Genomic DNA, 15189 nt, shown 5'->3' with positions numbered 1-15189 from the left:
ACGTAAACTGATACGTGTTCTTAATTGTGATACCTGAAGAGTTAAATCACCAACTGTTTTTTTTGTATCTTTTACATAAATGCACTCAAGAACAAGATATTTGTTACATATTTATTGAATGAAAATGATTAAAATAATTCCAACACAAAAAGGCAAAGTGAATAAATGCTTTATCATTAAGAAACTTGGTTACTTTACAGATTTATAGGTTTTAAGCACCAAATATACTCTACTCTGTCCAATTCCCCTTCATTGAGTACAGGCTACAACGATATCCCACCACCCCCAAACCCCTTAAATAAATCATTCCCTGGTCTACAGTGTTCCAGATATATGAAACACAGTTTTGCGATTGATTACTTAAGGCACAAAAATCATCCTGACAAACATTATGTAAGGAAAGTTGGGCCACTGCTGCTTTTAAACAGTTCAGAAAAATATATATACTTACAGATCAAACATGATTTAGACCTCGTTTATTTCTGTTTTTCATGATTTCAACTTGCTGAAAATGGTCCACAGTGTTGCTATCATCTAGTTTAAAAGGGGGAAGAATATTTCATATGTGCCTCCAAAAAGGCACCCTATTCCCTAGGTAGTGCACTTATATAAAATGTTTGAGACGCATCCTTTGTGCTTTGTTAAACATAAGTGGATGGTGCTATAGGAAATGTATTGCTGATTCATGCTATTGGATGGTCAATCTCAGTTGCTGGCCAGGGATTGGTGGATAGGAGGCTGGAAACACCGGACGTGCTCCACAGGCATGTTCTCTCCATCACCTGCCTTCAGGTACTTGTTCAGGATGGTGTAGATCTCATCGTTGAGGACCTGGAACTTGTGGATTCTGTCCACCATCTTTTTAAGAGGCTGAGGAAGGAGAGAAATCAAACGAATGATAATATAAATCATTGTTTTGGCCGGATCTAAAAGACCGTCTGGCAGAGATGACCCTAAACATGACACCCATGGTTGTATTCACTAAGAACCACTTTTGCTAATGAATACGAACAACTCAGATGTTTGGGGTCTGAAGGTTCCAGTGTTGCTGACCCCTGACCTTCCACTCACCACACTCTTGATGATCTCATCCTTTCCATCGTGTTTCTGCACCTTCAGCAGGTGATAGCTGAAGTCCAGGATGTCAAAGCGTCTCTGTTGACCCAGTAGGGAGATGATCATACACCCAGCCCAGTGGAGACCGTCCCCGAAACACTGCCTGGAAAATACAACACAGGTTATATACCCAGCCCAGTGGAGACCGTCCCTGACACACAGGTTATATACCCAGCCCAGTGGAGACTGTCCCCGAAACACAGGTTATATACCCAGCCCAGTGGAGACCGTCCCTGACACACAGGTTATATACCCAGCCCAGTGGAGACCGTCCCTGACACACAGGTTATATACCCAGCCCAGTGGAGACCGTCCCTGACACACAGGTTATATACCCAGCCCAGTGGAGACCGTCCCTGACACACTGCCTGGAAAATACAACACAGGTTATATACCCAGCCCAGTGGAGACCGTCCCTGACACACAGGTTATATACCCAGCCCAGTGGAGACCGTCCCCGACACACAGGTTATATACCCAGCCCAGTGGAGACCGTCCCTGACACACAGGTTATATACCCAGCCCAGTGGAGACCGTCCCTGACACACTGCCTGGAAAATACAACACAGGTTATATACCCAGCCCAGTGGAGACCGTCCCCGACACACAGGTTATATACCCAGCCCAGTGGAGACCACTGCCCCTACTCCTTTGCCCTCTTTCTCCCTCTCTCTCCAGAACTACCGTACTCCTATACCCTCTTTCTCCCTCTCGCTCCAGATGACATCCTGCTATGAGTGAGGTCTGACGGCCCGAACAACCTGCCAAGCTCGACCTCATCCCTTCCTCCCGTCTCCAGACCATCTCTGGAGACCTTCTCCCATTCCTCACTTCCCTCATTAACTCATCCCTGACCACTGGCCATTCAACATGGCCCGAGTTGCCCCCCCCTGAAGAAACCAACACTTGACTCATCTGATGTCAAATAACGACAGATCGGTATCCTTCTTTCTTTTCTATGCACAACACTTGAGCGTTCTGTCTCGGATCAACTCCCTCCCTATTTCTCTCAGAACAATCTTCTTGACACTAACCAATCAGGCTCCAAGACGAGTCACTCAACTGAGACTGCTCTGCTCTGTGTCACGGAGGCTCTCCACAAAGCTGACTCTCTTCTCTGTTCTCATCCTCCTAGATCTATCCACTGCCTTCCAACACCATGAACCATCAGATCCTCCTCTCCACCCTCTCAGGGCTGGGCATCTCAGGCTCTATCAGATCCTCCCCTCCACCCTCTCAGGGCTGGGTGTCTCAGGCTCTATCAGATCCTCCTCTCCACCCTCTCAGGGCTGGGTGTCTCAGGCTCTATCAGATCCTCCTCTCCACCCTCTCAGGGCTGGGTGTCCCAGGGTCTATCATCTCCACCCTCTCAGGGCTGGGCGTCTCAGACTCTATCAGATCCTCCCCTCCACCCTCTCAGGGCTGGGTGTCTCAGGCTCTATCAGATCCTCCTCTCCACCCTCTCAGGGCTGGGTGTCTCAGGCTCTATCAGATCCTCCTCTCCACCCTCTCAGGGCTGGGTGTCTCAGGCTCTATCAGATCCTCCTCTCCACCCTCTCAGGGCTGGGTGTCTCAGGCTCTATCAGATCCTCCTCTCCACCCTCTCAGGGCTGGGTGTCTCAGGCTCTATCAGATCCTCCTCTCCACCCTCTCAGGGCTGGGTGTCTCAGGCTCTATCAGATCCTCCTCTCCACCCTCTCAGGGCTGGGTGTCTCAGGCTCTATCAGATCCTCCTCTCCACCCTCTCAGGGCTGGGTGTCCCAGGGTCTATCAGATCCTCCTCTCCATCCTCTCAGGGCTGGGTGTCTCAGGCTCTATGAGATCCACCCAACACCCACCCACCTAGCTATCTGAATATACTAACTACTGTGATATGTGGTTGTCCCACCTAGCTATCTGAATATACTAACTACTGTGATATGTGGTTGTCCACCTAGCTATCTGAATATACTAACTACTGTGATATGTGGTTGTCCCACCTAGCTATCTGAATATACTAACTACTGGGGGTCCTGTGTGGCTCAGTCGGTAGAGCATGGCACTTGCAACGCCAAGCGTCGTGGGTTCGATTCCCGCTGGGACCACCCATATGTAAAAGTAGTGGCCCCAGCCGACTTGTAAGTCGCTTTGGACAAAAGCGTCTGCTAAATGGGATACTTTTTTTTTTTTTTTTTTACTGTGATATGTGGTTGTCAACCTAGCTATCTGAATATACTAACTACTGTGATATGTGGTTGTCCCACCTAGCTATCTGAATATACTAACTACTGTGATATGTGGTTGTCTCACCTAGCTATCTGAATATACTAACTACTGTGATATGTGGTTGTCTCACCTAGCTATCTGAATATACTAACTACTGTGATATGTGGTTGTCCCACCTAGCTATCTGAATATACTAACTACTGTAATATGTGGTTGTCTCACCTAGCTATCTGAATATACTAACTACTGTGACATGTGGTTGTCCACCTAGCTATCTGAATATACTAACTACTGTGATATGTGGTTGTCCCACCTAGCTATCTGAATATACTAACTACTGTGATATGTGGTTGTCCACCCTAGAATATACTAACTACTGTGATATCTGAAGATGAATATACTAACTACTGAATATACTAACTACTGTGATATAACTACTGTGGTTGTGAGATCAGCCCCCTCTATACAGAGCAGTGTAATGGTTGTCCCCTCAGAGATCACCCCCTCTATACAGAGCAACTGATCACCCCCTCTATGGTTGTCCTACCTAGCAGAGATCCCCCTCTATACAGTCCAGTGCTAAACCCCTGTGATAGAGATCCCCCCTATCTGAAGCAGTGTAAACCCCTCAGAGATCCCCCTCTATACAGAGCAGTGTAAACCCCTCAGAGATCCCCCTCTATACAGAGCAGTGTAAACCCCTCAGAGATCCCCCCTCTATACAGAGCAGTGTAAACCCCTCAGAGATCCCCCCTCTATACAGAGCAGTGTAAACCCCCAGAGATCCCCCTCTATACAGAGCAGTGTAAACCCCTCAGAGATCCCCCTCTATACAGAGCAGTGTAAACCCCTCAGAGATCCCCCTCTATACAGAGCAGTGTAAACCCCTCAGAGATCCCCCTCTATACAGAGCAGTGTAAACCCCTCAGAGATCCCCCACTATACAGAGCAAACCCCTCAGAGATCCCCCCTATACAGAGCAGAGATCCCCCTCTATACAGAGCAGAGATCCCCCTCTATACAGAGCAGTGTAAACCCCTCAGAGATCCCCCTCTATACAGAGCAGAGATCCCCCCTCTATACAGAGCAGTGTAAACCCCTCAGAGATCCCCCACTATACAGAGCAGTGTAAACCCCTCAGAGATCCCCCCTCTATACAGAGCAGTGTAAACCCCTCAGAGATCCCCCTCTATACAGAGCAGAGTAAACCCCTCAGAGATCCCCCTCTATACAGAGCAGAGTAAACCCCTCAGAGATCCTTCTAGACCGATGATGTGTCCCTACTCACTCCACAGTGAACTCGTGTGCTCCAACAGGGATGCAGTAAACAAACTGCATGGCGCTCCACAGCCGGTGAAACTCCACACACTCGTCCACGTGCATCACGCCGTTGCTGGGCAACGGGCCGCGCCAGATGGGGTCGTCCAGGAAACCACGGACACGTGTGAGGATGACCTCGAACATGGACAGGCCACAGCACAGACGCTCTTTGGTCAGCAGGTCACCTTCACGGGTAATGGCTATTTGCTACAGTGGAAGAGAGGGGGGAAGTAAAATAGGGGGAGGAGAATGTGTGGGGAAGAGGGAGGGCTGGTGTTTACTAAGGCAGTGTGATGGTTCCCAGGGCTGGTGTTTACTAAGGCAGTGTGATGGTTCCCAGGGCTGGTGTTTACTAAGGCAGTGTGATGGTTCCCAGGGCTGGTGTTTACTAAGGCAGTGTGATGGTTCCCAGGGCTGGTGTTTACTAAGGCAGTGTGATGGTTCCCAGGGCTGGTGTTTACTAAGGCAGTGTGATGGTTCCCAGGGCTGGTGTTTACTAAGGCAGTGTGATGGTTCCCAGGGCTGGTGTTTACTAAGGCAGTGTGATGGTTCCCAGGGCTGGTGTTTACTAAGGCAGTGTGATGGTTCCCAGGGCTGGTGTTTACTAAGGCAGTGTGATGGTTCCCAGGGCTGGTGTTTACTAAGGCAGTGTGATGGTTCCCAGGGCTGGTGTTTACTAAGGCAGTGTGATGGTTCCCAGGGCTGGTGTTTACTAAGGCAGTGTGATGGTTCCCAGGGCTGGTGTTTACTAAGGCAGTGTGATGGTGCCTGTGGGGTTCCCAGGTGCAGGGCTGGTGTTAACTAAGGCAGTGTGATGGTACCTGTGGGGTTCCCAGGGCTGGTGTTAACTAAGGCAGTGTGATGGTACCTGTGGGGTTCCCAGTACTGGTGTTAACTAAGGCAGTGTGATGGTACCTGTGGGGTTCCCAGGGCTGGTGTTATTAAGGCAGTGTGATGGTTCCCAGGGCTGGTGTTTACTAAGGCAGTGTGATGGTACCTGTGGGGTTCCCAGGGCTGGTGTTAACTAAGGCAGTGTGATGGTACCTGTGGGGTTCCCAGGGCTGGTGTTTACTAAGGCAGTGTGATGGTACCTGTTGGGTTCCCAGGGCTGGTGTTTACTAAGGTAGTGTGATGGTACCTGTGGGGTTCCCAGTACTGGTGTTTACTAAGGCAGTGTGATGGTACCTGTGGGGTTCCCAGGGCTGGTGTTTACTAAGGCAGTGTGATGGTACCTGTGGGGTTCCCAGGGCTGGTGTTAACTAAGGCAGTGTGATGGTACCTGTGGGGTTCCCAGGGCTGGTGTTAACTAAGGCAGTGTGATGGTTCCCAGTACTGGTGTTTACTAAGGCAGTGTCATGGTACCTGTGGGGTTCCCAGGGCTGGTGTTAACTAAGGCAGTGTGATGGTTCCCAGTACTGGTGTTTCCTAAGGCAGTGTGATGGTACCTGTGGGGTTCCCAGGGCTGGTGTTTACTAAGGCAGTGTGATGGTACCTGTGGGGTTCCCAGGTGCAGTACTGATGTTTACTAAGGCAGTGTGATGGTACCTGTGGGGTTCCCAGGGCTGGTGTTTACTAAGGCAGTGTGATGGTACCTGTGGGGTTCCCAGGGCTGGTGTTTACTAAGGCAGTGTGATGGTACCTGTGGGGTTCCCAGGGCTGGTGTTTACTAAGGCAGTGTGATAGTACCTGTGGGGTTCCCAGGGCTGGTGTTTACTAAGGCAGTGTGATGGTACCTGTGGGGTTCCCAGGGCTGGTGTTTACTAAGGCAGTGTGATGTACCTGTGGGGTTCCCAGGGCTGGTGTTTATTAAGGCAGTGTGATGGTACCTGTGGGGTTCCCAGGGCTGGTGTTTACTAAGGCAGTGTGATGGTACCTGTGGGGTTCCCAGGGCTGGTGTTTACTAAGGCAGTGTGATGGTATCTGTCGGGTTCCCAGGGCTGGTGTTATTAAGGCAGTGTGATGGTACCTGTGGGGTTCCCAGGTGCAGGGCTGGTGTTTACGAAGGCAGTGTGATGGTACCTGTGGGGTTCCCAGGGCTGGTGTTTACTAAGGCAGTGTGATGGTATCTGTCGGGTTCCCAGGGCTGGTGTTATTAAGGCAGTGTGATGGTACCTGTGGGGTTCCCAGGTGCAGGGCTGGTTTTTACTAAGGCAGTGTGATGGTACCTGTGGGGTTCCCAGGGCTTGTGTTTACTAAGGCAGTGTGATGGTACCTGTGGGGTTCCCAGGGCTGGTGTTTACTAAGGCAGTGTGATGGTACCTGTAGGGTTCCCAGGGCTGGTGTTTACTAAGGCAGTGTGATGGTACCCGTGGGGTTCCCAGGGCTGGTGTTTACTAAGGCAGTGTGATGGTACCTGTGGGGTTCCCAGTGCTGGTGTTTACTAAGGCAGTGTGATGGTACCTGTGGGGTTCCCAATACTGGTGTTTACTAAGGCAGTGTGATGGTACCTGTGGGGTTCCCAGGGCTGGTGTTTACTAAGGCAGTGTGATGGTACCTGTGGGGTTCCCAGGTGCAGTACTGGTGTTTACTAAGGCAGTGTGATGGTACCTGTGGGGTTCCCAGGGCTGGTGTTTACTAAGGCAGTGTGATGGTTCCTAGTACTGGTGTTTACTAAGGCAGTGTGATGGTACCTGTGGGGTTCCCAGGGCTGGTGTTAACTAAGGCAGTGTGATGGTACCTGTGGGGTTCCCAGGGCTGGTGTTTACTAAGGCAGTGTGATGGTACCTGTGGGGTTCCCAGGTGCAGTACTGGTGTTTATTAAGGCAGCGTGATGGTACCTGTGGGGTTCCCAGGGCTGGTGTTTACTAAGGCAGTGTGATGGTTCCCAGGGCTGGTGTTAACTAAGGCAGTGTGATGGTACCTGTGGGGTTCCCAGGTGCAGTACTGGTGTTTATTAAGGCAGCGTGATGGTACCTGTGGGGTTCCCAGGGCTGGTGTTTACTAAGGCAGTGTGATGGTTCCAAGGGCTGGTGTTAACTAAGGCAGTGTGATGGTACCTGTGGGGTTCCCAGGTGCAGTACTGGTGTTTATTAAGGCAGTGTGATGGTACCTGTGGGGTTCCCAGGGCTGGTGTTTACTAAGGCAGCGTGATGGTACCTGTGGGGTTCCCAGGGCTGGTGTTTACTAAGGCAGTGTGATGGTTCCCAGGGCTGGTGTTAACTAAGGCAGTGTGATGGTACCTGTGGGGTTCCCAGGTGCAGTACTGGTGTTTATTAAGGCAGCGTGATGGTACCTGTGGGGTTCCCAGGGCTGGTGTTTACTAAGGCAGTGTGATGGTTCCCAGGGCTGGTGTTAACTAAGGCAGCGTGATGGTACCTGTGGGGTTCCCAGGGCTGGTCTTTACTAAGGCAGTGTGATGGTACCTGTGGGGTTCCCAGGGCTGGTGTTTACTAAGGCAGTGTGATGGTACCTGTGGGGTTCCCAGGGCTGGTGTTTACTAAGGCAGTGTGATGGTACCTGTGGGGTTCCCAGGGCTGGTGTTTACTAAGGCAGTGTGATGGTACCTGTGGGGTTCCCAGGGCTGGTGTTTACTAAGGCAGTGTGATGGTACCTGTGGGGTTCCCAGGGCTGGTGTTTACTAAGGCAGTGTGATGGTACCTGTGGGGTTCCCAGGGCTGGTGTTTACTAAGGCAGTGTGATGGTACCTGTGGGGTTCCCAGGGCTGGTGTTTACTAAGGCAGTGTGATGGTACCTGTGGGGTTCCCAGGGCTGGTGTTTACTAAGGCAGTGTGATGGTACCTGTGGGGTTCCCAGGGCTGGTGTTTACTAAGGCAGTGTGATGGTACCTGTGGGGTTCCCAGGGCTGGTGTTAACTAAGGCAGTGTGATGGTTCCCAGTACTGGTGTTTACTAAGGCAGTGTGATGGTTCCCAGGGCTGGTGTTTACTAAGGCAGTGTGATGGACCTGTGGGGTTCCCAGTACTGGTGTTTACTAAGGCAGTGTGATGGTACCTGTGGGGTTTCCAGGGCTGGTGTTTACTAAGGCAGCGTGATGGTACCTGTGGGGTTCCCAGGTGCAGGGATGGTGTTTACTAAGGCAGTGTGATGGTACCTGTGGGGTTCCCAGGGCTGGTGTTTACTAAGGCAGTGTGATAGTACCTGTGGGGTTCCCAGGGCTGGTGTTTACTAAGGCAGTGTGATGGTACCTGTGGGGTTCCCAGGGCTGGTGTTTACTAAGGCAGTGTGATGGTACCTGTGGGGTTCCCAGGGCTGGTGTTTACTAAGGCAGTGTGATGGTACCTGTGGGGTTCCCAGGGCTGGTGTTTACTAAGGCAGTGTGATGGTACCTGTGGGGTTCCCAGGGCTGGTGTTTACTAAGGCAGTGTGATGGTACCTGTGGGGTTCCCAGGGCTGGTGTTTACTAAGGCAGTGTGATGTACCTGTGGGGTTCCCAGGGCTGGTGTTTACTAAGGCAGTGTGATGGTACCTGTGGGGTTCCCAGGGCTGGTGTTTACTAAGGCAGTGTGATGGTACCTGTGGGGTTCCCAGGGCTGGTGTTTATTAAGGCAGTGTGATGGTACCTGTGGGGTTCCCAGGGCTGGTGTTTACGAAGGCAGTGTGATGGTACCTGTGGGGTTCCCAGGGCTGGTGTTAACTAAGGCAGTGTGATGGTACCTGTGGGGTTCCCAGGGCTGGTGTTTACTAAGGCAGTGTGATGGTACCTGTGGGGTTCCCAGGGCTGGTGTTTATTAAGGCAGTGTGATGGTACCTGTGGGGTTCCCAGGTAGGGCTGGTGTTAACTAAGGCAGTGTGATGGTACCTGTGGGGTTCCCAGGGCTGGTGTTTACTAAGGCAGTGTGATGGTACCTGTGGGGTTCCCAGGGCTGGTGTTTACTAAGGCAGTGTGATGGTACCTGTGGGGGCTGGTGTTCCCAGGGCTGGTGTTTACTAAGGCAGTGTGATGGTTCCCAGTACTGGTGTTTACTAAGGCAGTGTGATGGTACCTGTGGGGTTCCCAGGGCTGGTGTTTACTAAGGCAGTGTGATGGTACCTGTGGGGTTCCCAGGGCTGGTGTTTACTAAGGCAGTGTGATGGTACCTGTGGGGTTCCCAGGGCTGGTGTTTACTAAGGCAGTGTGATGGTACCTGTGGGGTTCCCAGGGCTGGTGTTAACTAAGGCATTGTGATGGTACCTGTGGGGTTCCCAGGGCTGGTGTTTACTAAGGCAGTGTGATGGTACCTGTGGGGTTCCCAGGGCTGGTGTTTACTAAGGCAGTGTGATGGTACCTGTGGGGTTCCCAGGGCTGGTGTTAACTAAGGCAGTGTGATGGTACCTGTGGGGTTCCCAGGGCTGGTGTTTACTAAGGCAGTGTGATGGGTACCTGTGGGGTTCCCAGGGCTGGTGTTTACTAAGGCAGTGTGATGGTACCTGTGGGGTTCCCAGGGCTGGTGTTTACTAAGGCAGTGTGATGGTACCTGTGGGGTTCCCAGGGCTGGTGTTTACTAAGGCAGTGTGATGGTACCTGTGGGGTTCCCAGGGCTGGTGTTTACTAAGGCAGTGTGATGGTACCTGTGGGGTTCCCAGGGCTGGTGTTTACTAAGGCAGTGTGATGGTACCTGTGGGGTTCCCAGGGCTGGTGTTTACTAAGGCAGTGTGATGGTACCTGTGGGGTTCCCAGGGCTGGTGTTTACTAAGGCAGTGTGATGGTACCTGTGGGGCAGGGCTGTTATTTAAGGCTGGTGTTCTACTAGAGGCAGGTGTGATGCAGTTACCTGTGGGGTTCCCAGACTGGTGTTTACTAAGGCAGTGTGATGGTACCTGTGGGGTTCCCAGGGCTGGTGTTTACTAAGGCAGTGTGATGGTACCTGTGGGGTTCCCAGGATGCTGGTGTTTACTAAGGCAGACCAGGTGATGGTACTACTGTGAGATGTTCCACTGACCAAGGTGTTGCTGCTAGCTGGTGTCTCCAGTGTCCACTGACACAAGGTGTTGTACCTGTGGTCAGAGATGTTCCACTGACACAGGTGTTGCGCTCACCCTACAATGAGTCAGAGATGTTCCACTGACACAAGGTGTTGCTGCTAGCTGGTCAGGCAGATGTTCAGACAGACACAACAGACAGAGAGATGACTGACACAAGGTGTTGCTGCTAGACTGGTCAGACAGACTGACAGACAGACAGCAGCTACTGGTCAGAGACAGACAGTTCCACTGACACAGGTGTTGCTGACAGACAGACAGTAGCAGGTCAGAGATGTTCCACAGACACAAGGTGTTGCTGAAAACTGGTCAGAGATGTTCCACTGACACAAGGTGGACCCTGGTCAGAATGTTCCACTGAATGGTGCTGCATGTAGCAGGTCAGAGATGTTCCACTGAGACTGCTAGCTACTGGTCAGAGATGAAAGGTGTTGCTGCTGGCTACTGGTCAGAGATGACTGACACAAGGTGTTGCTGCTAGCTACTTAAAGATGTTCCACTGTAGCTACTGGTCAGAGATGTTCCACTGACACAAGGTGTTGCTGCTGGTCAGAGATGTTCCACTGACACAAGGTGTTGCTGCTAGCTGCTGGTCAGAGATGTTCCACTGACACAAGGTGTTGCTGCTAGCTACTGGTCAGAGATGTTCCACTGACACAAGGTGTTGCTGCTAGCTACTGGTCAGAGATGTTCCACTGACACAAGGTGTTGCTGCTAGCTACTGGTCAGAGATGTTCCACTGACACAAGGTGTTGTGTTGCTGGCTAGCTACTGGTCAGAGATGTTCCACTGACACAAGGTGTTGCTGCTAGCTACAGAATGGTGTTGCTGCTAGCTACTGGTCAGAGATGTTCCACTGACACAAGGTGTTGCTGCTAGCTACTGGTCAGAGATGTTCCACTGACACAAGGTGTTGCTGCTAGCTACTGGTCAGAGATGTTCCACTGACACAAGGTGTTGCTGCTAGCTACTGGTCAGAGATGTTCCACTGACACAAGGTGTTGCTGCTAGCTACTGGTCAGAGATGTTCCACTGACACAAGGTGTTGCTGCTAGCTACTGGTCAGAGATGTTCCACTGACACAAGGTGTTGCTGCTAGCTACTGGTCAGAGATGTTCCACTGACACAAGGTGTTGCTGCTAGCTACTGGTCAGAGATGTTCCACTGACACAAGGTGTTGCTGCTAGCTACTGGTCAGAGATGTTCCACTGACACAAGGTGTTGCTGCTAGCTACTGGTCAGAGATGTTCCACTGACACAAGGTGTTGCTGCTAGCTACTGGTCAGAGATGTTCCACTGACACAAGGTGTTGCTGCTAGCTACTGGTCAGAGATGTTCCACTGACACAAGGTGTTGCTGCTAGCTACTGGTCAGAGATGTTCCACTGACACAAGGTGTTGCTGCTAGCTACTGGTCAGAGATGTTCCACTGACACAAGGTGTTGCTGCTGCTAGCTACTCAGAGATGTTCCACTGACACAAGCTACTGGTCAGAGATGTTCCACTGACACAAGGTGTTGCTGCTAGCTACTGGTCAGAGATGTTCCACTGACACAAGGTGTTGCTGCTAGCTACTGGTCAGAGATGTTCCACTGACACAAGGTGTGCTGCTAGCTACTGGTCAGAGATGTTCCACTGACACAAGGTGTTGCTGCTAGCTACTGGTCAGAGATGTTCCACTGACACAAGGTGTTGCTGCTAGCTACTGGTCAGAGATGTTCCACTGACACAAGGTGTTGCTACTGGTCAGAGATGTTCCACTGACACAAGGTGTTGCTGCTAGCTACTGGTCAGAGATGTTCCACTGACACAAGGTGTTGCTGCTAGCTACTGGTCAGAGATGTTCCACTGACACAAGGTGTTGCTGCTAGCTACTGGTCAGAGATGTTCCACTGACACAAGGTGTTGCTGCTAGCTACTGGTCAGAGATGTTCCACTGACACAAGGTGTTGCTGCTAGCTACTGGTCAGAGATGTTCCACTGACACAAGGTGTTGCTGCTAGCTGGTCAGAGACTGGTCAGAGATGTTCCACTGACACAAGGTGTTGCTGCTAGCTACTGGTCAGAGATGTTCCACTGACACAAGGTGTTGCTGCTAGCTACTGGTCAGAGATGTTCCACTGACACAAGGTGTTGCTGCTGGTCAGAGATGTTCCACTGACACAAGGTGTTGCTGCTAGCTACTGGTCAGAGATGTTCCACTGACACAAGGTGTTGCTGCTAGCTACTGGTCAGAGATGTTCCACTGACACAAGGTGTTGCTGCTAGCTACTGGTCAGAGATGTTCCACTGACACAAGGTGTTGCTGCTGGTCAGAGATGCTACTGGTCAGAGATGTTCCACTGACACAAGGTGTTGCTGCTAGCTACTGGTCAGAGATGTTCCACTGACACAAGGTGTTGCTGCTAGCTGCTGGTCAGAGATGTTCCACTGACACAAGGTGTTGCTGCTGCTACTGGTCAGAGATGTTCCACTGACACAAGGTGTTGCTGCTAGCTGCTGGTCAGAGATGTTCCACTGACACAAGGTGTTGCTGCTAGCTACTGGTCAGAGATGTTCCACTGACACAAGGTGTTGCTGCTAGCTACTGGTCAGAGATGTTCCACTGACACAAGGTGTTGCTGCTAGCTACTGGTCAGAGATGTTCCACTGACACAAGGTGTTGCTGCTCAGAGATGCTGACACAAGGTGGTCAGAGATGTTCCACTGACACAAGGTGTTGCTGCTAGCTACTGGTCAGAGATGTTCCACTGATGTTCCACTGGTCAGAGATGTTCCACTGACACAAGGTGTTGCTGCTAGCTACTGGTCAGAGATGTTCCACTGACACAAGGTGTTGCTGCTGGTCAGAGATGTTCCACTGACACAAGGTGTTGCTGCTAGCTACTGGTCAGAGATGTTCCACTGACACAAGGTGTTGCTGCTAGCTACTGGTCAGAGATGTTCCACTGACACAAGGTGTTGCTGCTAGCTACTGGTCAGAGATGTTCCACTGACACAAGGTGTTGCTGCTAGCTACTGGTCAGAGATGTTCCACTGACACAAGGTGTTGCTGCTAGCTACTGGTCAGAGATGTTCCACTGACACAAGGTGTTGCTGCTAGCTACTGGTCAGAGATGTTCCACTGACACAAGGTGTTGCTGCTAGCTACTGGTCAGAGATGTTCCACTGACACAAGGTGTTGCTGCTAGCTACTGGTCAGAGATGTTCCACTGACACAAGGTGTTGCTGCTAGCTACTGGTCAGAGATGTTCCACTGACACAAGGTGTTGCTGCTAGCTACTGGTCAGAGATGTTCCACTGACACAAGGTGTTGCTGCTAGCTACTGGTCAGAGATGTTCCACTGACACAAGGTGGTGTTGCTGCTGGTCAGAGATGTTCCACTGACACTGCTAGCTACTGGTCAGAGATGTTCCACTGACACAAGGTGTTGCTGCTAGCTACTGGTCAGAGATGTTCCACTGACACAAGGTGTTGCTGCTAGCTACTGGTCAGAGATGTTCCACTGACACAAGGTGTTGCTGCTAGCTACTGGTCAGAGATGTTCCACTGACACAAGGTGTTGCTGCTAGCTAATGGTCAGAGATGTTCCACTGACACAAGGTGTTGCTGCTAGCTGCTGGTCAGAGATGTTCCACTGACACAAGGTGTTGCTGCTAGCTACTGGTCAGAGATGTTCCACTGACACAAGGTGTTGCTGCTAGCTACTGGTCAGAGATGTTCCACTGACACAAGGTGTTGCTGACAAGCTGCTGGTCCCCTGGGAACTCGGGCCCGCTGAACCACGCCGTGAGGATTTCCCTGTCCCCACGCTCCCCTGGGGAACTCGAACCGCGCTGGGGTCCCGTCCCTACGTTCCCCTGGGGAACTCAGACCACGCCGTCCCCCTACGTTCCCTGGGGAACTCGAACCGCCGCTGTCCCCCTACGTCCCCTGGGGAACTCGAACCGCGCTGCGTCCTACGTTCCCTGGGGGTCCCCTACGCCGTCCTCCTGGGGAACTCGAACCCGCCCTCTACGTTCCCCTGGGGAACTCGAACCGCCGTCCTCCTACGTTCCCCTGGGGGAACTCAGACCACCCGTCCCCCTACGCTCCCTGGGGAACTTGAACCACCCCGTCCCCCCCTACGCTCCCTGGGGAAACTCGAACGCGCCGTCCCCCTACGCTCTCCCCGGGAACTCAGACCGCGCCGTCCCCCTACGCTCCCTGGGGGAACTCGAACCGCGCGTCCCCCTACGTCCTGGGGAATCCCCGCGAACCGCGCGTCCCCCTACGTCCTGGGAATCCGAACCGTCCCCCTACGTTCCCCTGGGGAATCCCGAACCGCGCTGTCCCTCTACGTTCCCCTGGGGAATCCGAACCGCGTCGTCTCCTCTACGTTCCCCCTACGTTCCCCTGGGGAATCCCGAACCGCGCCGTCCCCCTACGTTCCCCTGGGGAACTCCGAACCGCGCCGTCCCCCTACGCTCCCCTGGGGAACTCGAACCGCGCCGTCCCCTACGCTCCCCTGGGGAACTCGGAACCGCGCCGTCCCCCTCACGCTCCCCTGGGGAACTCGAACCGCGCCGTCCCCCTACGTTCCCCTGGGGAACCTCGGACCAGCGCCTGTCCCCCTACGCTCCCCCTGGGA

The 15189-nt window shown here is 52.2% G+C and overlaps 1 protein-coding gene across 1 annotated transcript; it reads right to left on the bottom strand.

Annotated features, from left to right (window-relative positions):
• Positions 1-97: 97 nt before the first annotated feature.
• LOC135524837 (cytoplasmic FMR1-interacting protein 1 homolog) lies at positions 98-4884 on the bottom strand. Its single transcript, XM_064952699.1, has 3 exons — positions 4610-4884; positions 1072-1219; positions 98-870 (listed from the first exon to the last, which is right to left on the bottom strand). The coding sequence occupies exons 1-3, from the start codon at positions 4783-4785 to the stop codon at positions 706-708; spliced, it is 489 nt and encodes a 162-aa protein (XP_064808771.1). The 5' UTR covers positions 4786-4884; the 3' UTR covers positions 98-705.
• Positions 4885-15189: the final 10305 nt, after the last annotated feature.

Source organism: Oncorhynchus masou, chromosome 31 (genome assembly GCF_036934945.1).
Source record: "Oncorhynchus masou masou isolate Uvic2021 chromosome 31, UVic_Omas_1.1, whole genome shotgun sequence".
Taxonomy (NCBI): domain Eukaryota; kingdom Metazoa; phylum Chordata; class Actinopteri; order Salmoniformes; family Salmonidae; genus Oncorhynchus; species Oncorhynchus masou.
Note: the sequence above shows the minus strand (reverse complement) of the source record. Positions and strands in the feature narration are given on the sequence as shown.